General features: G+C 42.5%; 1 protein-coding gene across 3 annotated transcripts in view; it reads left to right on the top strand.

Annotated features, from left to right (window-relative positions):
- The first annotated feature begins 550 nt into the window (after nt 1-550).
- Nucleotides 551-23,980, top strand: part of rerea (arginine-glutamic acid dipeptide (RE) repeats a) — a 91,449-nt gene continuing 68,019 nt past the window's right edge. For all 3 annotated transcript variants that reach the window (XM_086141555.1, XM_086141556.1, XM_086141554.1), the window contains exons 1-2: nt 551-832; nt 17,093-17,603. In XM_086141555.1, the coding sequence (XP_085997681.1) occupies nt 17,237-17,603 (367 nt within the window). In that variant the 5' untranslated portion in view covers nt 551-832; nt 17,093-17,236. The remainder of the gene's footprint in view (nt 833-17,092; nt 17,604-23,980) is intronic.

Genomic DNA, 23,980 nt, shown 5'->3' with positions numbered 1-23,980 from the left:
TGAAGGAGGGAGAGTGGGGGGTCACAGAGACTGAGAGAGCGATACCGTGTGTGTGTGTGTGTGTGTGTGTGTAAGAGAGAGACAAGAGTGGGGAGATTACGCGTGCGTGTGGAAGAGAGAGTGTACGCGTGCGCGATCGTGGTGGTGGGGGGAATAGGAAGCGGAGGCTGGAAACGACGAAGCCCACTGTTTTTTGTTTGTTTGTTTGTCCCCCCCCTCTCCACACACACACACACACACACACACTCACACACACACACGCCCCCCTTGGAAACAACTACCAGCCCTGTTACTTTTCATGGACGCGATCATCGATAGCAACAACCGACACGGCCGAAGGGAATAGCAGCAGTTTCGAGTTGGGGGGAGGGAGGGAGGAAGAGGAGGTGGTGGTAGAGGAGGAGGAAGAGGAGGAGGAGGAGGAGGAGGAGGAGGAGGCTCGCCAGCGTTGTGTTTCTCCGCTCGATGATCCCGGACGTTAACAGTCTCTCAGTAAAGTGAAGCCGCCTTTTGTTGAAGCAAGTGCTCGCCCGAGCCTCTCTCTTCGCGAGGAACAGGTTTTTTTTTTTATTTAAAAAAAAAAAAAAGGAAGAAGAAGAAAAAAAACGTTTTTTTTTAACTATCCGGATTCGCTTGGTTTTTGTTGTTTTTTTTTATTTTTTAATTTTATTTTCATTTTTTTTTCCCCCCAGTCGTCCGGGTCAGCTCGTCTCCTATTCGTTAAGTTCGGCGGGTCAGTCCGGGCGAGGATCGCGTTTGTTGTTTTTTTTTTCCTGAACTTGTTTTGCGGCACAAGTCTCCGGGACTCCCCGAGAAATCAGCAGACTGGCGGGTGAGTAGTTAAATACACGCACAAAAAAAAAAAGAAAAAAAGAAAAAAAAAAAAGCACAGGATGGTTGTGGTTGGAGGAGGAGGTGGGGAGGGGAGGGGGCGATGTGCGGTTGAGGAAAGGGTGAATTTGGGCAACAGTGATGAGTAAAGCCAGGTGGTCCTTGAACTTTGTGCTGCAGGCTTGCTTGCTTGGCTTTTACACTGAAAGAGTTGAGTGAGAACGAGAGAGAGAGACCATGGTTGTTCATTCTGCATGTCTGTGAGCTCAAAGTTGTCTGTATTGTGGCCAAAAGTTTGCTCTTGTCTGTTGCCCCCCCACCGCCACCAACCTCTGTGACCTGTAACATTCAGCAGCCTGTTATGTAGTCATTCAGACATAAACAAACCTTAGATGGAAATATTGCTGCTCAGGAAACACGGCGAAAAAGATGTAAAATCTATGTGCGTGCGTGTTTAAAGAGTCAAATAACTGCAAGGGAGAGAGTGGGGGGGGGGATGCCACTGACACATTGAATCACTCAGTGACACATATATTATTGGACAGGGGGAATTTCCACATGTTTCATAAATGCTTGGGATTTACAGACGGACTCTGGCTCAACCTGTTTAATACAGTTGGACCATCACAATAAACCCCCCCCTCAAAGCACCCCCAAAGGCCATGGAGGCTATGGAGGCTATGAACTTTGGCCCAAGCACACGCAGCTCTGTGTTGGTGCCTGTTGCTGAAAAGTGTGTGTGTGTGTGTGTTTGTGTGTGTGTGTGATTAGTAGGGCCAGCTCAGGATTTGAAAGCAGACTACAGTTATTTGTCTGAAAGGCAGATTATCTAATGTTTTCCACTTATAGCACAAAGAGGGAGGAGTGCGTGTTTACTTGAATCGCTGTAAAATTGACCATAGTAAGTATTCATGTGACACCAGTCAGAAGCTGAATCCACAAGGTTTGTGGCCACATAAGACCAATAAAGCTTTAGCTTGGAAACAAGATTTAAATCAAAGGGAGGGGGGCTGATTGCTTCAAAACGGCATGTAAAAACAGTCCCTTCCTGAAATCCTCCCCCTGCTGCCTTTTTTTTTTTTTTCCTCCTTCTTTGAGCTATTACATTGACTCATATGTGACATTGCTAATTGCAAAGAGCTAATCTCTTACATGCCCGGCTTCCAGTGGCATTTTTGTTCCATCGCGCTAACTGAGATGTGACCTCTAGCTTAATGATTCAGATTTGATTACTGCGAGCGAGAAGGCCCTGCATGGGCCTAATGTATGGCACAAGGCATAGCAGATAATGAAGGATTGTTGGAATGTAAAGGACATATACACCCTCTGAGCTGTTTGAATTAGAATGGCTCATGGAGTTAGAGTTATACAGGGATCAGACTGTTGTATAAATCAGGATGTGCAATTATGGTTAAAGGCTTAACAATTGTTGCACTATCTTATTATTCTGGCTGAATTTAGTACATCCTCTGGTCATTGCTCTGTGGTTCTCAGTAGGTTTAATTGGTATATCGAAAACAGATAGGGTATGACGTGTTTCCCGGCAACAAACCTTTTATAAGGTTTTTAATCTTTTTCATCTATGTTATAAATGTATCATACTCAGGGATTTTTCTGGTTCCATTGCTGATCTATTGAAACTCCCAACAATCATTGTGTTGGGTTTTTGGTTTGTTTGTTTGTTTTTTTTGTCATTTTTTTCAATATCAATGGTTCCTCATGTGGTTGTTATTGAAAAGAGAGGATTAGTGCTTATGTAGAAGAAGTTGTAACCACCAGTGTGACAGGCATCCTTTGATTCTGTGGGTAACATGCAGTCACATTCTCAGATACTTCCTCGTGTGGGAAAACTTCTTTTTTTTTTATAAACGGCATATTCCTCACTTCCCCCGAGGTTATGATAGCCATTTAGTTTCAGTGCCGGTGGAGTGAATGAACGTGGAAGTGGTCAGCCTCCTTAATGGAGTTGTACACATGCTGGAGTTGTTCTGTGTTGTGGGTTTCAATGGGAAGAGTGTGTTGAGCGTTTCAGGGTAAGACTGCAATCCAATGAAAATATAGCCGCTGAAATCTCAATTATTTAGACAGAACTGTACGGCTACCAGTATCAATTCGCATCGTCTCTTAGCCAGTGTCTTCGGGTATTAGAATCTGGTGCGCTATTTGTTATTAGTCCAAATGCACTTTTCTGTGGCTGTTGATTCATGTAAACAAAGGGGAGCAAACATACTGACAAGTCCGTAAACATTCAGCTCACATACAGGCATATGTATGAGTGTCACCTCTGAGGAATCTGTTATCTGGATCAAAGAGGTTGTTTCTGACCATAGAGAGAAAGAGAGAGATGCCTCATAGTGTTAGACTGCAACGGCTGTCTAGCTGCTTAGGGGCGGCTGAATGTTTGACAGGGCATTGGAAAAATGTTATTTAATCTGCTCGTGTGATGGCCCTCGCTGGGGCTGCACCATGCTGTGTCTCTGTCCTCTTTTTTTTTTTTTCCCCTCCCAGTGTTAGGATAATGGCAGTGTTTGGCTGGTCGAAAAACACACAGAGGTTTTCTTGTGTGTTGTTTTTCACACACTATGATGTAATTCGCGAAGAATCAGAGAAAAGTGTGTTGTAATTGATGCAGTGCAGTTGGCAAGACTCTCCTCTCCTTTCTAATGAGTAAGTCTGCTGGGGTCTGGATATCTTTCCATTTGGGTAATAGCCTGAATGACTCAACTGTATTCCATTGTAATTACAAAGAAATGACCCAGTTATTATTTCTATTTAAAAGAAAACAGATGTGATTTTTGACCCTTTTAAAAACTAACTATGATGCTGATTAGATAAATGTCGTTCAATTCCATCTCTGGCTTACGGCCATCTGATCATGGCTAAATACATATATGTTGCTCACTGCTACCCTTCCACCTTTGACCTCAACCATGTAGAAATGCAAGGGTCGCCTTGTCATAGAGCAGGGCAGAAAATCAATGAGAGCCATGGCTTCCATACTCTTGTTGGGACCCCCCCTCCCCCCCACACACACACACTCACACCCACACACTCACCTCGCACACAGTGGCAGACTCATGATTTTGATGACTGATGATAAATCTCTCTTGGTCTTGGTGATTCTTTCAGTGGGGTTCATTTTTAAATGGATCAAGCCAGCCTGGCATTTCCTGACCTATTGTCCTTGCAGATGGTGTAGCAGTGAGTCATTTAGAATATATTAACTACAGATTGACATAGTACACATGAAACAGTGGCCGTGCTGCTATGGAGGCAGTACCCTCTGGTGGGTGACTACTGAAACAGAATGATGAAGGATCGGAAAGGTGCTTTGTTCCCAGAAAATTCCATCTAATTGTTGTGTGCACAGAGGAAGGACTGATATCTTTAATTAACATAAACCTCGGGAGCCACCAATGAGTGAGAAATTAGAATAATTGAAAACAGGTCCTCTTCATCTCCTTTTCCCCCTTTTCTGCATGTACATCTTAAAAGCAGCTGAGCCCATTCGAGGACACTTTCACACATGTTAAGTGGGGGACATCTGGCCTTGTTAAGTCAGTGCATGGTCATAAAGTGGAATAGCGGTCCCCACAGGGCTGCCTGCTTGGAACACCATCAGATGGAGCCTCCTTGTCTTTCCTGTTGACTGTCTCGCTGACGCTTTAACAAGAATATACTTGCAATGCAGCAATTATTTTTAATAAAGATGTTAATGTCGGAGGTAGATAAAGCGACGGTGCGTCAGACTTCATGTTCAGGACCAAAGCTCTCGTTCCGCTAAGGCTGGAATGTGTGGGTTTTATGACGAGTTAATATATTTTATCCGACAAAGAAGCACGATGCCCCCTGGGACTTCGTCATACAATTGTTTTCTCAGAGATAGTTTTATTTATCCGATTCTGAATATCAGTAGTCAAAAATAAATATAGTAGCAAGGATGCCAACCTTCCGACCTGAGTTCTGAGGAAAAAAAATCCTGAAAATCTTAATCAAACAAGGGCACTGGGAAGTGGCTGTGGTGTGCATTCATATCCTATTTTAGCAAGTAAACATTTAATGTGTTTAAATGTATCACAGCTTTATTTATGCATAGAATCTGCTGTTAAGTTTGAATTATACATTAGCTAATGAATAATGTATCAGTGCCATTCCGCAATGATTACTTGCCAGCCATTGAACGGTAATATTTGCTGATAAATTTACGCATTGATCTTACTTGTGCCTAACCAGCCTTGTAGAAATTGTTTGCTTCGCTTTGTCGCTTTGTGTTAAGCTTTTTTTTTTTTCTTTACCAAGGATATTATCACTAACAAATTTTCATGTTCTTGGTGTTGTTGTTTGCTTTTTAATACAATGACATGTGGGCGCTGAGGATGTGAAACAAAAGTAGATCCTTTGAGCACATCCACTTGTACTTGTAGATCCAAGAGCCGCTATTTTTTTTTTTTTTTAAACCAGCATCTCGGTAAGCTCACTGCTCTTCAGATGAGTAATTCATCCTGAGACCTTAACGGATCAATGTCCAATTGTAGTTTTATCTTTTTTGTCTCTTTCCAAGGTAGAGATTGGTTGTTTGAACTACTGATACTAGCAGATGCTGGTGCACTGGTAATTTAGCCAATACTTAGTTAAGGCAGTCTTTTGATACTGTGTATTTATTGGCACTGGTCTTAAAAGCTGCAGAGAGCCAGATCATTGGCACGTTATCCGCATAATAATGTTGTGCTTGTCTAGTATTGTCTAAGCCTCAACACACAGCTTGTTACTGCATAGATATATATTACTTGTCCTCACAATGACAAAATATTGACTTATTGTCTCCCAGTCATTTGCTTAGGTGTGCAGGTGATTTTATTTTTCATTTGTAACCCTGGCAACGTTAACAGGGAAACACAGCAGCAGCATCCCTCTATTCAGTAATGAAACACAGGAGCGTTGCAGACTCATGTCTGGAAAACCTCTCTCCTAGTTGGAATGGATGTCTTTGTCACTGCTGGTGTATCATTGGCACTTGTCAGCTTGTCTCCACTAAAAGCAAACATACACATTTTTATCATTACAGAATGTGAAATGTGTGAAAGCTATTCCACTCTGGGTTTTTTTTTTTTCCATAGCTGAGTTGAGTTGAAATTAATCTATATGTTTTCAGAGACAGTAAGTTGTTCCATTTTCTTTTGTCTGCCCGATGAGCAGCTTAAAGCAGCCTGCTTTCAGTGTGCAAGCCAGGTCATAATGAGAGCACCTTACATTTAATCCATCAGGATTCATCAGCGGCCTTGTTCTTCCAAAAATAATGAGGTAGATACGAAGGGGTGCCCCGGGCTGCATGTAGGGAGATGATCTCTCTGAACTGGCAAATCAGTCCTGTTTTTTATGCTAAAAAGACAGGCTAATGACTATTCTTGATTTGTGCAAGCGCTTTAAGTTAACTAGCATTAATTCAAAGAGAGATCTAATTGGCTTGATTGTCAAACTGAGTCGAGGCAGGCGGTGACAGGCTTGTGCACTGGTGGGGGGAGTGTAATTGTTTTTGCTGGCGGTGAGTCTCTCTGGAAGGGATGACTGCACAATCCAGATATGTAAACAAAAAGAAACTGAAAGGCAATATGCTGATACCTTGTTTGTCATGTTTCCTCTTCATCAACCTAGCTCTTAAAATGAAATTTCTATGCTCTCCTCAAACATTATTTGGATTCAGCTTGGCAGTAATAACTACTATACAAACTTGTATCTGCTCAACTAAGCATTTCAAAAATGTAAATCATATGTGGAAAATCGAGAGTTTGAGGAAATCATTAACTGTGACAGTGCACCGGAAAACAAAGAGAGGAAGAGTTGAAGACAACAGATGCTAAAATGGTTTGATTCTGCTTATTGGAGCATGAGACTTTTTAGTGCAGCAAAACGTCTCAGCACGTTCATGGTAGACAATGCTGTGTCTAACCAGTTATCTGTTTTTTTTCAGGGGCATTTGCATGAATTTCTCTAAACGTCACATTTCTTTGTTTGCTCACGCCGCCTTTAGTCATTACCACACACTCAGCCTCAGTTTTGTGGTTTTGATCCCACAAGACAGCTCGTCGTGTTTAGCGAGCTGTAGCAGAGTGGATTTCCACCTCTTACGTTTCATAAATAACAAAGCTAATCATCTCCATGCCAGAGGAGGCGAAGGTAGCCATGATAAAGTGAGCTGACTCAATTGGTGTGATAAAGATCAACTTAAGACCCACTCAGAAGCAGTCCAGTTTGCAAACACATGGTTTTTGGCCTAAGTGTCTGAGTCAGCGTTTGGGCACGGCTGGACAGCTGTCTCCTGGTGATCTATAAGGCCCACAATCCCTCCCACAGACTGTCGGCTTTGGCACTGGGGCAGTAGGCTGGTCGCTGTAATACATCCAGCCACCCACAACAGGGGTTTATCGCGCTAGCATAACAACGCTAACAAAGGGGATTGAAAGCAATCGGACACGCTGCAACAGAAGACGTAAACAGCCCCGTGCCATCATAACTCCACTTCAAAATGGAGGCCTTTGTTCTGAGATTGTTGGAGAGGACATCATAGCAAGGTAGCAGTGCATCCTTTCATCCTTGCACTCACTCACTCACTCCCACTCAGTCAGTCTGCTGTTGGTGGAGGAGATCCTCAGCCTGATAAGGCATCAGAGAAAGGTATTCCTCTGGGACTGTTGTTAAGGGATTTCTACAGTTCTGCTATGTGCTGATTAAAGGAACACTTGTAGATAATCCCTTTAAAAATATGTCTTTGTTGTGGCAGAGTTGCAGTGTGTGTGTGTGTGTGGGGGGGGGGGGGGGAGTTCATGAGGAAAAGAAAGAGCCCACAGATTTGGATTTTGAAATGGTTATCACCCCGGTATGATTCGCCACTCGGCTAAGATAAATATTTAATAACAAGGTGGCTGAAATAGAGCTGTTACAGACTGCTGGTGAGAAATGGACCTTCTATTTAGAGCCCATACTATTCCATAAAGTCATGGCATTGGTAGACAGTCCAAGGTTGTTAGTATGGTATGAGAGTAGTGTGTGTTTGTGGTGTGTCTGTGGCTTGCTGAAGAGTTCTGACTCTTTTTGCTGCCGACATGTACGGAGAGAAAAGTACTTAGAGTATTCTCTCATGAGTCCTTGATGGATTGCGCCCATGTGAAGTAAAGAGCTTTGTTGTGGCTGCAATATAGTTAAAGGCAGAGTAATGATACTATTAAGACACACCAACTATTTTGGTTTGTGTTCAGCACACAGACTGTCACTCACAACCTTTTTTTTTTACTCCATTTCATTCCAAACGCCCACTGTCCTGGAGGTTCTTCTTTGATAGCATTCATGTCATGCAAAATTGATGGCATAGACTTGCATCAATGCTCGCTGAAATGAACTTTTTACTGTTTAAAGTTAGATTTGTCAGCACTGCTTTTTTCCCCCATTTTTAGTCTTGGGTAAATTGAACCAGCCTTGCTTTTAGACTCTTTAGGGTTTTTTGTTGTTGCTTTCTTTGTCTCAAATTGTGAAGCGAAGCTCTTGTAAGGAATCGAACATTATTGCTCAGCCCATTTAAACACTGATCTGTGAGCAGCTTTATTCGTGCAGTTTACTCATTACATGATAGCTGTTTTGAAAGCAATTACCTTCAGATTTTCTAGTACTTGGTCATGATTACAATGCAGCTCTTATTCATTTTGCTGGTGCTCCCAGGTCCCCATGGCTTCCAATCAGTCCAGTGAGTGGCATACACTAACATCTTGCCTCTCTGTGTAGGAAATAGGTGGGTAAACATAGCAGAGTCCTTCAAGCACTTCCCATTCTTGCTATTGGATTACCAGCTGCCTTTCCGGGCTTCATATGCACAGATGAGTGCCAAGATCAATGGAGCTCTTAGTGCAAAACTAATTCTATCAGGACTGGCTTTGCTACCACCGATGATTTATACAGTATATGTGTGTATATATGTGTGTGTGTATATATATATCTATCTATATCTATCTATATATATCTATATCTATCTATATATATATGTATATGTATGTATATATATATATATATAATCAAGACAAGCTCTCATGTCTGATAAGCTTTATTTTCACATGCTGGAGGTAGTAAACTTATGTGTAAAGTGACCCAGCCAGTTTCGCTGACTCTAGCAGGAATGCCTTCCTTTCTCTGGGTGAGCTACTTTTGTCATAAATAAGCTAATAGCATGTTTTTAGAGGGATGAATTGTCTTCTTTGACAGTGAGCAGAAAGAGTGGGTTTTAAAGGGCATACTGACTCTCTTGTTCTGGAGAGTGAAAAGCAGACTCTTCAGTGGCCCTTGCCCCCCATTAATTATTGCTTGATGTAATAAAGGATGGGGCTTATTATGGAATATAATTATTAATGGCAGCTTTTCTCCTCTGATACTTGTTTCCCCCATCGTGTGCTTTATGAGGAAACTGTCATCGCTGTCAGTTGAATGCAGCAGGCAAAGATGTCCCTTCATCTTTTTAAGAAATAGACAAGAGGGGGCAGGGTGAAGGACACCATTTGCCCCAGTGATATATGAGGAGAGACAGCAATATATGTAAGGTACTGCCGAAAGAAAGAAAGATAGAAGGTCAAGGCATATCACACTCCAGCCATTTATTGGCTGAGCATGTAGCCTGACCTGGACTGCAAAATCAGTTACTCAGCAGCAGCAGAAGCAATTTCTTGGTTTATGTATGTATATGGGTGTGCACAAGTGTGTCAGTGGCCTACATATTTTAGATTGACGCATGTGTGTATACACAAAGATGAATGCACTACTGTAGTAACTTTGCTCTCAGTAGCTTTTTATATATGTGCCGATGCAGTGGGAAGCTCTTAAATAGCAAGAGTGTGGCTGTAAAATCTTTCTTTCCTGGAGCTCCGCTAAGACGGGGATGGCAGAAGCACTAGAGGCTATTCTCTGTACATGAGCATAGCATATGGTGCGCTTAAAGACAAAGGGAGCATGGGATTAGAGGAGCTGTCTGAATGTGGATGAAATCACACACACATTTCCTCAACAAAAAAATTATCCTTGGTTAAAGACAAAATCCAGATTTTTATTACATGTCACTTGTAAACTCACACACTGTATATTGCTCAAAAAATATGCTAGTGATCTCTGACTAGCATTAGTTTTATCCTCACTAGCTTGTTTATGCAGGCATTGGCACCAAGTTGATGACATCCAATTGTTCCAAAGTCTTGGTGTTGTATCATAAATCACAGATTAACTACTGACAACCATTAAGGATTATGTGTTTTTCCGAATGAAATGGAGGCTATGAATCAGGAAAAATCAATGCAGACACGATTTTTTAAAAGTCACAAGATATTAGATTTGTATTAGTAGCGATTCTCATTTATCACTTTATCAAGTTATACGCTAGTTTGAAACAACTCTAGTGGCACAAAACTTGTATCCAAATATAAGATTCATCTTTTGATTTTTCTACTTTCTTAGCTGGGAAAGACAGTTGTTCAGTTTTCTAGCTTGTTATCGCACGATTGTACTTGGCCCTTGCAGGAAGGCCATTTGTATCGTTGATCCTTGACATTGTTCCAATAAAGTGTAGTGTAAAGGATTACCCCAGTTCAGACTGCTTGTTATGCTTCTATAATTTTCTCGATAGTAATAAACCAGTTAATAAGGGTTTCATTTTCTTGAACTGAAAGAGTGTGTCCTTGATGTCCAGCTAGTAATTTCATTGTCATTAATGGTCCAGTGAGAAGAGGAAAAGAACTCATTGAAACTGCCATGGTCAAAGCCTAACATTAACATTCCAAGAATATCTGAGGCTTATTCACAGCAACTCAGCTGCACAGCCTCCTTGGTTCACCTTTTGCTTTCAACAGAGGCAACAGGTTTATAGTCTTGACAGAGTTATGTTTTATCAAGGAGTATTTGTAATGTGCCATTGTAGCTGCATAGCAAAGAATGCAATCAGGAAGGAAGCATTTCAGTTTTTGGGGTGTTTGGAAAGATGAAATATACGCTTCTCGTGTTTGCTTGAGGCACCACACGATCGGATCCAGAACAGATCAAGTCTCAATTTCACACTTGAAAGAGCAGAGTTAATCTGTAGATTACTACTGTACACTGTACTATTTTTCCAAAATCCAATTGTTTCAGGCCTCCCGCACAAAAATGCCTCTTAGTAATGTATGTCTATTTTCACACAAAGACCTACAGTTGCTTGTGGTTCAGGTACTTAAACCATGTAAGTTACCCTCTTTCAAATGCCTTTAAAAAGAACTATGTGTTTCTGTAGCTCTGTAGCATGTGTATGTTTGGGTGGGGGGTGGGGGGGTATGTCTTTGTGGCAGGGTGTACTAAAATGCCACTGCTGTAAGAAGCCCAGTCCCAGCCACTGCATGTTTTATGAGCTGTCCTCAGAGGATATGGGAGCTCTGAGCTCAGATCCTAGTTGTTCCAACAGTGTTTTTTACCACTCCCAGCCACTTCCCCCGGGCTGTTATTTTTATTTTTTGTGTGAGACGAGGGACAGAAAATGTATCCAGAAGTAGGCAACATTTATTACACCATCTTGTCAACAATTGTAGTTCAGAAAAGCAGATCTGAGCAAATAGGTAATTTATATTGTTGTGCCTTTGCTCAGTTCTGAGGTTGTTTTCCCCTCTGCTAAGGATCACCAGAAGGCTTAACTTAGATGGTGGCTGTCAAGGCTGAACCCAGTGACAATTCACCACCACCTCTCGCTGCTTTGTAAAGCCATTTTTTCCAATTCACAACACACACCTGTATCTGGAGAAGGTTCTAAAACAACCTCTGCAGCCCTTAAAACAGTGATCTATCAATTTCATTCATGGTTTGCTCAAAGCTGATATTGAGATGACAAATTAGACATATTGCTCCCTGAAGATGAATATATTATCCTGTGTGTTTTGGTTTTTCATGGACTATGTTTTAGTTGTTTGTTTTTTTTAAAGCAGTCTGTGCAGAACAGTTAGCTAGATGGCAATTGTTGGTCATAGGAGAATATTTTCCTTATAAAATAATAGGCTGTCTTAATTTGAGATAATACCACTCTGTGGTATCTGAAAGCTGTAGGTGGTTGTTGGTTGAGCTCATTATGAGATGTTGAATGGAGGGACTGCCCTCCCCCTCCCAGCAGACCATCTGCTCCAGTACAATGCAATATTTGCCATTACATAGTTAAATAATTTAGGTAGAAACATGTTTGTGTGTACTGACCTTATGGCTTTGTGTCAGCTGTTTCTGAGCATATCCGGCAATGACTCTGCTGCCTTGTGATGTCAGTTTAAAACCACAGAGCACACATATCTGCTACATCACTCCGTGTGGCACAGTGATTAGAGAAGGATTCGCGGCAGCCATGTGAATCCATTTCCTCCATCACATGTTCATTTTTACCCGGTTGGGAGTTGAACCGATGGATAAGCAGATAGGCATATTTAGAAGAAAGAGGTACGACATTTGATTTCAAAATATCACTAATAGTAACACTGATTCACACTTGTTTAGATTAACAAAGGAAAGGAAAAGAGTCATTTACAGCAACAAGCAGCAGATCAAAATTCATTCAAGTGCTGTTTTCTTCAATCACAGTAAATCTTATTTCCCTCTTCCCCCCGCATTGAGCATTGTTCTGTTTTCTTAAGATGGCTGATTAAAGACACATACATGCATTGTTTTTAAGAACATTAGTCTTGAATAATGGTGGACTTGTGCTCCTTCTGACCTCTTCTTTCATTTAAAAATTCTATTTGTTGAGAAGTTATTGTATTAATGGCTATTTTTCTGTGAGCTGCCAGAGGTTAAGGTTACTGAAAATCCTTTTGAATAGACTGCATGATTTACAGTATTTTCAGTTGAGAGCAACATTCATAATAATGCTGCCTTCTACCACTTGCTATTGTCTACTTCTATTATCAATGACACATTGAAGGAGCTCCCTTTCAGGCCTCCAAACAATTATGTTTTCTCAAGAGTGTCATTTAGAGCGAGGGGAAAGGTGACAATAGAGAACCTTGGCATTTCCCTCAGGAGCCATGTCAAATCATGACTCCTCGTGAAATCATCAGACCCGCTCAGAGAGCCCTCATCTTTGCTGCATCCAGACAAGTAAAATACCGTGTCTTGAAGTTGTTGGGATTTGATTTGAAAGTCCAGTTCACATCTTCTGTAGGTATTGGACATCTTGGTCTGTGTAGCTAGGCCCTCAGGGCCATTTGGAGCTCTCACGGTTAGCACACAAACAGGGACTAGAGAAGGATTTACTCTTCTTTGAGAGATGGAGTAGAGGCTTAGACCCTGTGGTGCACACAGTCAGTTCCTTAAGTCTGCTGCTGGAAGTACCTGCTCTTTTTTTTTTTTTTGTGGACAGACAATATTTGTGATTTCATTTTTGTGTTACATAATATATCAAGCTTCATTTTTTAAAAGCTCCTCAGACAGTGGATTTTCAACTGTTGCACACAATGCCATTGTTCATAACAGTATGTTTTGGTTTTTTTTTTTTTTTGTGCATCGGTGCTTTGCTTTTTACCATGGGAGTCTGGAATCATATTTAAATGTTGATGTTGGAAAGCCCCAATCTTTCTTCTTGCGGGCATGGTTTTTACCTACTAAACTAACCCCGGATGCCAGCTAAAAATAGACCCTTTGTGAGATGAGCTTTAGTCGTGAGGAAAAATGATGTGGTTGCTCATCACTGAATTGAAAAACAAGTGGAGCAGACAAGTGTCTTTGCCCTTCCAATGAATGCTCTGTAGAATAAAACCCGGCATGATTGCAGCAGGTAAGACAAAGAAAGCAGGGTGCAGAGAGCACAGAATCCCTTATGAAGTGGCCTACTCCTTGCCTCCAGCTGAGCCTTTCATTGTGCTGTTGTTCCTAGGAGGCTCGGATGGCAGCTTAGATTAGATCGTACTGAGTAATGGATTGGAGCTGACGAAAACCTGCTGCAGCTCAACAACACTATAGCTAGAATCCATGCACTGCTGAGGATCTGGCTGGTTTATTCGGATTAATTTGAGGTGCCCTCATTGTTAATAACTCTGAGTATATTCATGCTAACATTGTTCTCTTCTAATCTGTATTCATGTGAGTATTTCATTCAATCCCTTTGCAAAGCCGGCCCTAAATCCATGCCAATCACATTTTGCTACTTCATAATTCTCCAATTCAATATGCCATGAATGTCTTTTCAGTTTCACTCCCAAAACTGAGTGGATCACTGTGCTTGTGATATTGTCATTAGATTCTATTTTGCATTTAAATTGAGAAATTTCTAGTTTCTCTATTATTTGTTCCTTAAAGTGGCACAGGAATAAATGTCCATTTTTTTTTCCAAATCTATAATCCAGCATAATCAATTACCAAGAATTTGGCAAGATACAAACAACAGTCTCATCGGTCTGTATAGGCTGTCGGGCGAAGCATCATATTATGGATGTTTATCCGTTCGACGTGTCTGATTAAAACTATAGCGACGAGCATGGATTTGGATAAATGTGGGAGGGATTGGAATGCACAAAACATGTTTTTTTTTTCTTTTTTTCCAAAGCCGGTTCAGAAGGAACCGGGGAGCAAATGTGTGTTTTGTAACTGAAACCTGCTGTGTGGCCATTGTGGGAGATGATGTGTTAATCGAGCCACAAACTGTGTGGTTTTTCAGACCGGGGGTCTCATTTAAATAGGCGCAGAAAAGAGAAATATATTTGAGCGGGGCCCTGCAGGCTGCTAGCCCTTGACTCTATTGCAGTAATGTAAATGGAGGATTAGGTGCTGTTGGCTTGGACCCCTCAAGTGCTGTCCAGCCACTAGCCCCCTCCTTCTCTTTTCCATTAAGACAGCTGGTATCTTTCAAAGGGTCCTGGCCCAGTGATTGATGTGTAATAGCTCCAAGCCTCACCTGCCCCCTCACAGCGTTATTCATCGGCCAGGCAGCCAACACCACTTTCTACGAAGCACTTTATTTTTTTTCCATGTAGTGGGTGGAGAGCGAGCTCCCTTGCTTTCACTCTCTGTCTCACTTTCTCTTTCTTGCTCTCCTTCTCTCCAGGGCCATCAGTGCTTTATGACTTTTCATTGCCACAGCGTTACTACTTCACACTGACTCATTCCTTTTTGCTCACTTTGTTCGGCTTTTGACTGCTCTTTGATCCGAACCGGACCGTGACTTCTCATTAGCGCAACATTAGCGGTGGACAACTACAAATATCGCTAATCGATCAGCGCAGTTTTGACACGGTGAAAGCAAACTTTCCGTCGCTCCGCGGGGTTAACAAATACATTTCTATTTCCAATTCGCGTAAAGCAACTCGTGACACAGAATTTGGTAGGAGGCCACCGAGCAAAGTTTTTCCAGATGCAAACTAATAGTACCTAGATTGTAAATATACTTACTTGGCTTATAGCAGCCCACAGCATCAAAGCAGAATGGGCCAGCCCTCCATTTGCAACAGTTCAGAGTCCTCATTGGTTTCAGTGGAAGAGGCTTATGTTACTGATTAGAGGGGAGAAGAGGTGCTTAGCTCAAACACTGATTCTTGCAGCCCCCAGGATTAGAGCTGTGCTATCAAATGCTACCGTCATCGGTGTTTTCGTGTCCGTCACACCTCCGAGACACGCTGCTGGATACGGACATAGGATGTATTTGACGCGCACGCTGTAAGTGTGTGTCCAAGCGAGCGCACGTGCGTCAGAACCCTCTCGAGCCCCCGCGTTTTGTGCGCGCGCTAATGTGTTCCTGTGTGTATATGCAGGCAGCCTAGTGGTCGCCGTGGTAACTCATCATTAGGTGATTAATGGGGCTGTGACGAAGCTGTGGTTTAATCAGTCCCGGTGTTTGTGTTGAAGCCGACAACAAGAGCAGCTGCCCTGTCAGTTGGTGTCTGTTCTCGAGATGACAGCACCCGCTGCTGAGGAGCGTCATTGTCAAACATGCTTTGTGTGTGTACATCACTTATAAAATACTTTCTTTCCCTGTCCTTTACTTCACCTGACATCTTTCACCCCCCTCTACAAACGTTTTTTTTCCGGGGCAGACGCTGTGTAATCTACACTCGAAACCATTTCGGTGTTTGCGTCACTGCTCAATCACTAGCCTGTACTTGTATATCAATATATTTATTCTCGGCCATTCTGCTTCGGTAACTTGGGCGCTGATTGTCTGATCTTTTCCCTCCAGGGAGTGTAATAACTACTTCTTGTTAATTTGTAGCTGGGGGGATGTGGGTGCAAACACTGGCAGCAGTAAATGAGATCTCCATTGTCAGAACTGTGTGTAGGGGCAATGTAGTGACAGCGTGCTCCTTCATTTTTACCCACCTCTCTTTTTATAAAAGGATTTCATTATTGGTTGAAAAAGTGCAAGCTGCTCTCTTTGAATGAACAATGATAGCTAGAAACAGCAGAGGACTGGGCATAGTAAATGACTGGCTCAGCCTCCCCTCTCTCTTTTCCTACCCACTGGATTGCTATGTTCTTCCCTCCAGAGCTGTCACATCACATTAACACAGTGGTGACTGTGGCAAAGGGCTGGGGTGGAGTGCAGTCCAGTAAGCCATCGTGTGTGTGTGTGTGCCTGTGCATGTGCGGACACACGCGCACACACTCACATGCATGAGCGTAAAAAAAAAGAGCTTGGTGTCCTCACAGATGGTCTGCAGAGGAGCTAGCCAGTTAACTCTGTCACTGAGCTTAATACTGTGCATTAACCGGGATCGTAGACCGAGCACTATCTTTTGCTCAAAGCCCCTGGACGCATTTTTTTTTTTAACATTTCTGGAATCGTCAAACCCGCAAAAGCAGCACTTCATTTTTTGTTCTAATGAAATAGACCTTTAAGTGTTAAAAATACTTTGAACACAGAACTCCCTGCATTTGTCACTTTTTTTGCTATTCAATCTATGCCTTGGTAAATATGTCCTGTATATGGTATTCTTCCTATCAAATTTATGATATAATGTCTTGATATTTTTACTTTCCCTCGAACTCACTTTATATACAATGTATTTAGCCCATTTAAACATGTACATTCGTACGTTCTTACCTTTACTATTTTGTAGCTGTTCTCCAGTGTTAACAATGTCGTTATAGCAGAAATCTAGAAAAAGAGTTGTCTATTATTAAGAAGTAAATTCTGCTTGCCGCATCTCCTGCATACTCACATATAAAGTGTAGCTTTCAGTGGCGAACAATAGGAGTTATTGAGATAGAATATTGCTAATTCTTCCTCTTCTCTTCTCCACAGCTTTTCTGGAACACTGGGGTTGTTGGTGTGGCCAAATTTTCCCTGGATTTGACTGGTAAATTCAGAAGACTGAAGCCCAGGCTCACAGTCTACCTTTCACGGAGGCCCAGCCGTGAGAGGACTGAGGAAGGCACGTGGCGGATCATGACGGCCGACAAAGAGAAGGAGAGGGAGAAAGAGAGGGACAGGGACAGAGATCGGGACCGGGACAAGAGAGAAGCCGGAAAGTCCCGCCGGCAGGATGGGGACCGAGGCGATCGTGAGAGTGAGAGCTCCAGGCCAAGACGCAGCTGTACACTTGAGGGTGGGGCAAAGAACTATGCCGAGAGCGAGCACAGTGAGGACGAGGACAACGACAACGGTAGCACAGGTGGAGGCAGCGGCACAGCTGAGGAGGCCGGCAAGAAGGGCAAGAAGAAGACGCCCAAAAAGAAGTCCCGTTATGAGCGCACAGAAAATGGAGAAATCACATCCTTTATCACAGAAGATGATGTTGTTTACAGACCAGGAGGTACGTTGTCGTTGTAATATGTTCGAATTAGTTATATCAAGACAACGTGCAGGCATACCATATATGAATATACTAAAAAAAAAAAAAAAAAAACAACTCAGTAAGCACATTCATTCCAATGTCCCATACTGCTTCTGCTTTGAAATGTCATATTCATGCTTACAAATTAAGAAAATATTTCAATGAATCAAGACCTACCTCCAATTCTGATGGTCGAAGGGAAAGCCGTGTCTGTTTTCAAGAAGCTGTCCAATCTAGATTCTCCTATGCAGCAAGCCAAGCAGTAAAAGTACTCCCTCAGGCTGGAGGCCAATGCATCACACAATCAATTTCAAGTTGACCCACTCTGTGCTTTGTCTTGGGTTGAGTCAATAAAGCAAAGTGGTGCTTCACTAGATTATGTGATAGGGACGACAACCATGATAATGATTTCATAGCAACACCATCTGACTCGCTGAAAGAATGCTCCCTCCTCGGGGGTTAAAAAATGTATTTATTATGAATGATTGAAGCCAAAACTGAACTTTTTCTTGGCCGTGAGTATGGCCTCTCCTTCACCTGCTCTTTGAAAATTGGTTGTCCAGTAGTGAGAATGTCAACAGTCATTGTCTGAAGAAAGCCAGGTTAGCTCATCTAGTGTGCGTATGTGTGAGTGTGTGTGTGTGTTTGTGTGTTTACTCTCTTCTGTCTCTACTTCAGCTCAGCCCAATCTCCATCACACCTAGATTATTGCCCCAGTGTCTTTTCATTTATCTAGCAGTAAGCAAAAGGTCAAGTAGATGAGAGAGTGTTATTTAATGCTAACATGTAGCAAATAAAACCAGTGTGTTATTTTATCCCCTACAACATCCAATCCCTGCAAACACCCACAAATATACTCAGAGCACTTTTTTTCGAGTCTTACTTGTGCTGAAACTGACTTTGAATCTTGCAGTGAAGTAGCCAAAACCTCCACATTGCTCACATTGTCTCTAACTGTGTGATCTTGTGGGTAAAATTATCTCAGCTCTAGCATCAGTGAGGGGGCCTCAAACAAGCAATATCACTGAAACAAACCCTTGTTTATCCGGCGTCTACTTAATGCTCTGCAATGGACTCTCTTGCAGCCCTCTTTTCATTTTTAATAGAGAGAGCACCGGTGCTTTGTCTCAGAAGTCAACCATGCGAAAGGTTTGGGGGATGGGGGTGGAGCACAAAAAAAAAAACAAAAAAAAAAACAAAAACGGAAGCAGTCAGTCACATCAATGAAACATTCAAAAGGCATATAAACTAAGTCAAGCGTCTCAGTGGATTAGCCCAACCGAATATTTATATTTCCACATCTGAGTGAACAGCAGCACCACTGTCTTGTTGACAGGGAATATTTATGTTTCCAGTCCTCTCCCTCAATTAGCTTGACAGGTCTAGAGCTGCTTGAGTAGCACATTCTGCTTCTCTACCTTGAAGACCAAAGGTGTTTGATGGTTTTAAATCACGACCGAGCCAACGTTGGGGAGGAGTTGCACCAAAGTTGGTACACAAGTATGCAATTTACCTCCTGTTGTCAACAAGGATGAGCCTCCACCTCGGTAACTGACCTGCTGTCTCCCCTACTTATTGTTCAAGTGATAAGCCCTGTGTGTGTGCGCGCAGTGCATGGTTTCCTCCTCCTGTTTGGTCATTGGTAGCAGCCTTCTTGCAATCAGATTTGATGTGTGCAGCTTAGGCAGGCACAAAGCCCGCAATGGATTATGCTTTACTAAATGTTAAATCCCTTTATAGCCGTCGAGTGACACACAATATGTAAAACTGACCACCCTGTGTGAGGGATTTGCACAGCCCCCAGAACAGAGGGAGAGGGAAGAGGACTGTGATGGAGAGCAGTACAGCAGCTCTAAGAAACATGAACAAAAATTGTGCCGCGATTGCTTTTGTCGCATAGGGGTTTTACGAACACACAATACCATAATAAGCCAGCACTGAAACAGTTTGCTTGCTTTGCCAGCCATCCCTCAGTTTGACTACTTTTCTCTCCCTTTGAGATGGGTTTGGGGATCTTAGTTCATCGATTGGATGGAGGAGGATGGAAGGAGAAGTGCAATCAGCCAGTTGGTAGGCCCTGCAGCTAATTCTAGCTTTGCTGCCGTGTGTAGTGATGGCTGCTGGAGTACTTTGTCCTGGGCTGCTTATATGGTTGGCTGCTGCAGTGAACAGCCTGATGCAGTCCAAGCAGACATGCCAAATTGATCTTTACCCTGTGGCTGAGCTGTCTCCACTTCCTCAGGCCCGGTCAGACACCTACAGAGTCTGTTCTCTACACTCTTCTACCCCCAACCTGAGGTTATAGATCTTCCCTCTGGAGATTATGCAAACTGCCATGGGGGGGATCAATAGGAGAACCCCTAGATGCATAAACGCTGCCATGATAAGCAATGCTAGCACATTTGCAATAGCTTACAGTAGCACCCATTCAGGCAAACAGTAACACATAGTCTATGCAAAGAAGAAAAAAAAAAAATTCCTACCAATCATAGACAAAAAAAACCTATATCTGACAGCCTCCTGTCACACACTCAAGCCCTCTCTCTCTCTTTCTCTCATACACACACATTGCTCATCCCTTCTCTTTGCTGCAGCAGAACATTGCTTGGCACTGCAGGTGGCAGACTGCCATAGCATAAAGCTTTCCTCCCTAACTGTCTGAATGGCTGACTGGTCTTTTTAAAATGGAGAGATCTAATTGAAACCACCTGCCCCCTCTACCTTGGTCTAATGTCACATGACATGGCTGCCAGCTTCAGTTGGTTTGATAGTGTGTCAGATAAACGCAACATGAGATTTAAATTTCAAATTTTCTTTTTGATATTTGAACAGTTAACGCGGCGACAATAGATGAATAAACGGGCCTTCAAATTTCAGGCCTGCCTCATAAAATCGCTTTGTGCATACAATAGTTGTTGTCGTTGTGGACAGCTGGCACTCTTTGCTGCAGCCACCACACAACCCAGGAAAGGTGTTTGTGCGAGTCTGCGTGTGTGTGTGTGTCATGTGCACACATAGTAAGCTTTGTGGTGAAAATGTGTGTGTGTGTGTGTGTGTGTGTGTGTGTGTGTGTGTGTGATACACAGAGTGGGCAATAACAAGATCTCCCTCCCTGTTTGGAAACTCAGGACCAACTGTTGGCAGTAAAACAAAGCAATTGCTTAATCTTTTCTTTCTCAAACACATCAGCAGCAATTTTCTGCCTCATGGAAGGGTAACAGTTGAAATGTTATTTTGCCATAACTGCATGTGGACCGTATCCACATCAATAATTTCAGTTATTGTTGAAATAAATTGAACACACCGGCTTATTTGCTTAGTATAAAACCTATTCTGTCCAACATGATATTTCTAGTAGCAGCTGTGAGCTACCATTCCATTACGGGTGTCTTCTGAGGACGGTAAATGTTAACCAACAGGCTACGTTACCTCTTGCAGTTACATTCAGAGCATGTTATCGTTTCATTCTAAGTAAACTTATAAACCTCATAGAGCACCAAACCATAAGCTATATTTGAGTCACATATCAATAAAGGTTAAATTTCAAAGTATTTTTTCCCAAAGTGATTTCCATAGAACGACCTTAGAGTGTTTGAATTCCTCAATCAGTTCATCACTAAGGCTCTACTTGCGAGGCCAATGTGGGTCAGTAAATTGGATTTGTTATTCTAGAGCCAGGACGCTCTAGGCTCGAGCTCGACGGGAGAAGCAAATCTCCTCCACTGCAAAATGGAGCTCTTGATCAGTACGCGGTTTCCAGTCAAGCTAACATGAGGGACGGGCCCTCGGAGTCATCCCGCACTGAAACACAACAGTGTGAATCTGTAGCCTGTCGCTAACCACACTGATCTATTTTTGAAAAGGCCCTCCCTGCTCTCCCATCCCTCCCCACGCTAGAGACTCTGGGAAAAAAAAGGCTTTTTAGTGAAATTCAACCACCTGCCGACTGCTAAATGAGAAAGCGTGGGTTAGCTGAGAGGAAAAGGAGGGGGTTGGAGGGGGTCAAAGAGCCTCTGTTCTCCCTTAGCAGCTCAGTCAGCTGTAGACCTGCCCTATTGCAGAAAGCTGATAGTATTGCTTGCCAGGTATTTCCCACTGCTATTCCAGCGAGAAGAAGTGAGAGCTGTCGGGCTTGTAGAAAGGGAGAGAGGAAGTCAAGAACATTTAAATCCATGTGTGCTTCCAGGGCTTGATTACCTGTTACTCTAACCAATTTGGATAAGCCCAGCAGGAAGTGGCACAACACAGCTTTGGAGTTCGCAGCAGTTTGCCGCCCTGTTCTCATCCCGAAAATGAGGCTTGCTAAAAACTGTCTCTAGATGGTGCAAACTCTAAAATCCCATCTTGGCATTCAAGTCTATTTAGGGATATGATGAGCGATAGCATAAGGTTCACAGTGGGATTCAATCTGTGTGGCCGTAAAATTAAAACAACTCGAACGCCTTGATCGACACGCACAAAAACGTCACTTCAGCCGAATTACGATTTAGTTGATGATATGAGACAAAGGCTCACAACTTAAAATTATTTTGTAGCATCTTTGCAGTGACTGCGGACTAGTTTTTCACAGCAAAAACATGGTTTGAAAACATTTTATATGGTACCATAGAGGCATATTTCAGTGTGTGTTTTCAGAGAGGGTGTAGGTGATTGAGGGAGATTGAGTGGATTAATGATTGCTGCCCCAGATGGGCAATGTGCCACCATAGACTACATGTATTGCTTTTTCCTTTGGAGACAATCAAGTTGTTGAGACATTTGTGGCAGAATAACCCATCTAACAGCGTAGTTGTTGACATTAGCCAGTGTTTATGATGATATGATTGTATGATGATGTTGCACATAAAAAAGGGAAGTGGTCCTAACCAAAAGATTTAACCCAGCACAGTTTATGTGTAATCAAGACAGATTCCACAACTGCGCAATGTATTTCTCACAATACTGTCTTCAGAAGCACATTCCATGCATTATTTAGGCTTAAAGGGGAAAGAGTTTACAGACACAAGCGCTCTTGGTTTAGGTTACTCTCTGCTAGTACGCTCCACATGGTGTTCATCCAAGTGTGCAGCCAAATGGTGTCTTACTGAAACAGCTGAAATCACACTGAGTGTACTTTGGTTCTGTTAGCAGAGACTTAATCATTAGAAAACACTGTTATGGTCATTGTTTACTTGAAAGTTGTTAATCCTTATTTAGCCAGCGGTAAACCTGCGGACGCTGCTTTGTCTTGCTTAATACATTTTACCAGAGCAGACTGTTTTTGTATTTTCATACTGATTCTTACTAGCATTAGCATTCCTGAAAATTCATTGTGGTGTTATTTGTTCTTGAATGCCACAGTTTTTATTCTGTTAATCTTCTTACTCTTATAGTATCATTTAATAAAACCAATGGGCGGCGCTTTGGCCTCACAGCACGAAGGACCCCGGTTCGATTCCAACAAGGGGACCTTTTTTGTGTGGAGTTTGCATGTTCTCCCGGTGTCTGTGTGGATTTCCTCCAGTTTCCTCCCACAATCCAGAAACATGCAGCAGGTTAATTGGAATAAAATTGGGAAAATTGCCCCGAATGAGTGCGTGAGTAAATGTTTGCCTGTCTATATATGTGGCCCTGCGATTGACTGGTGACCAGTCCTGGGTGTACCCCGCCTCTCGCCTGATGACAGCTGGGATAGGCTCCAGCATCCCCCACGACCCTGAGTGCAGGATGAGCAGCAGAAGATGGATGGATAGATTGATAAAACCAATACTGCTTTTCTATAGTAGTAATGTATTCAAAGTTAATAGATTCTTCTATTGTCACAACCCTATGGGTATGATCCTAAATATTAGCAAGTCACAAAATCACTGGTTACAAAATACTTCTGGTGTGTGTGACTAATTTCGCAATCTGACTTTTCATTGTCACAGGATTGCAAAAAATATACAAAAGCTAAGAATGCATCACGCTCCACTTCCTCTCTCCTGGAGAGTTGCAGCAAATTAAACAGCACTTTATTTGCTTGGAACAGAGCGAGTGAAGACTGTAGTCTTTTGCTGAGACTAGGTGTGCTTTAGATTAGTCATGCTTGGCAGCCATAGCACAATAGATGGCTGAACAATGAAAAAAAAAAAAAAACTGTGAATATATTTGTGTGTGTTTGTGGGACAAGGAGAATAAAATGAATATATTCTTTTACCCTGAACTCAGCAATGACCGTGTCAATAGAGAAACAACAGCTGTCAGGTTTTAGTAAAGAGCTTTGGTCTGAGGAGCTGTTCTCAGTAGCTTCATGATTATCTCTCACCGTCGATGTATTGAACTTTCTCTCGCTCTTTATCTGTTTGAGTGACGTGCCGGTCAGCAGTTTATTGCTG

Source organism: Fistularia commersonii, chromosome 34, assembly GCF_037954325.1.
Source record: "Fistularia commersonii isolate RoL2024-O1a breed Wild chromosome 34, RoL_Fcom_v1.0, whole genome shotgun sequence".
Lineage (NCBI taxonomy): Eukaryota > Metazoa > Chordata > Actinopteri > Syngnathiformes > Fistulariidae > Fistularia > Fistularia commersonii.
The sequence above is the reverse complement of the archived record's forward strand: the minus strand, read 5'-3'. Positions and strand labels throughout refer to the sequence as shown.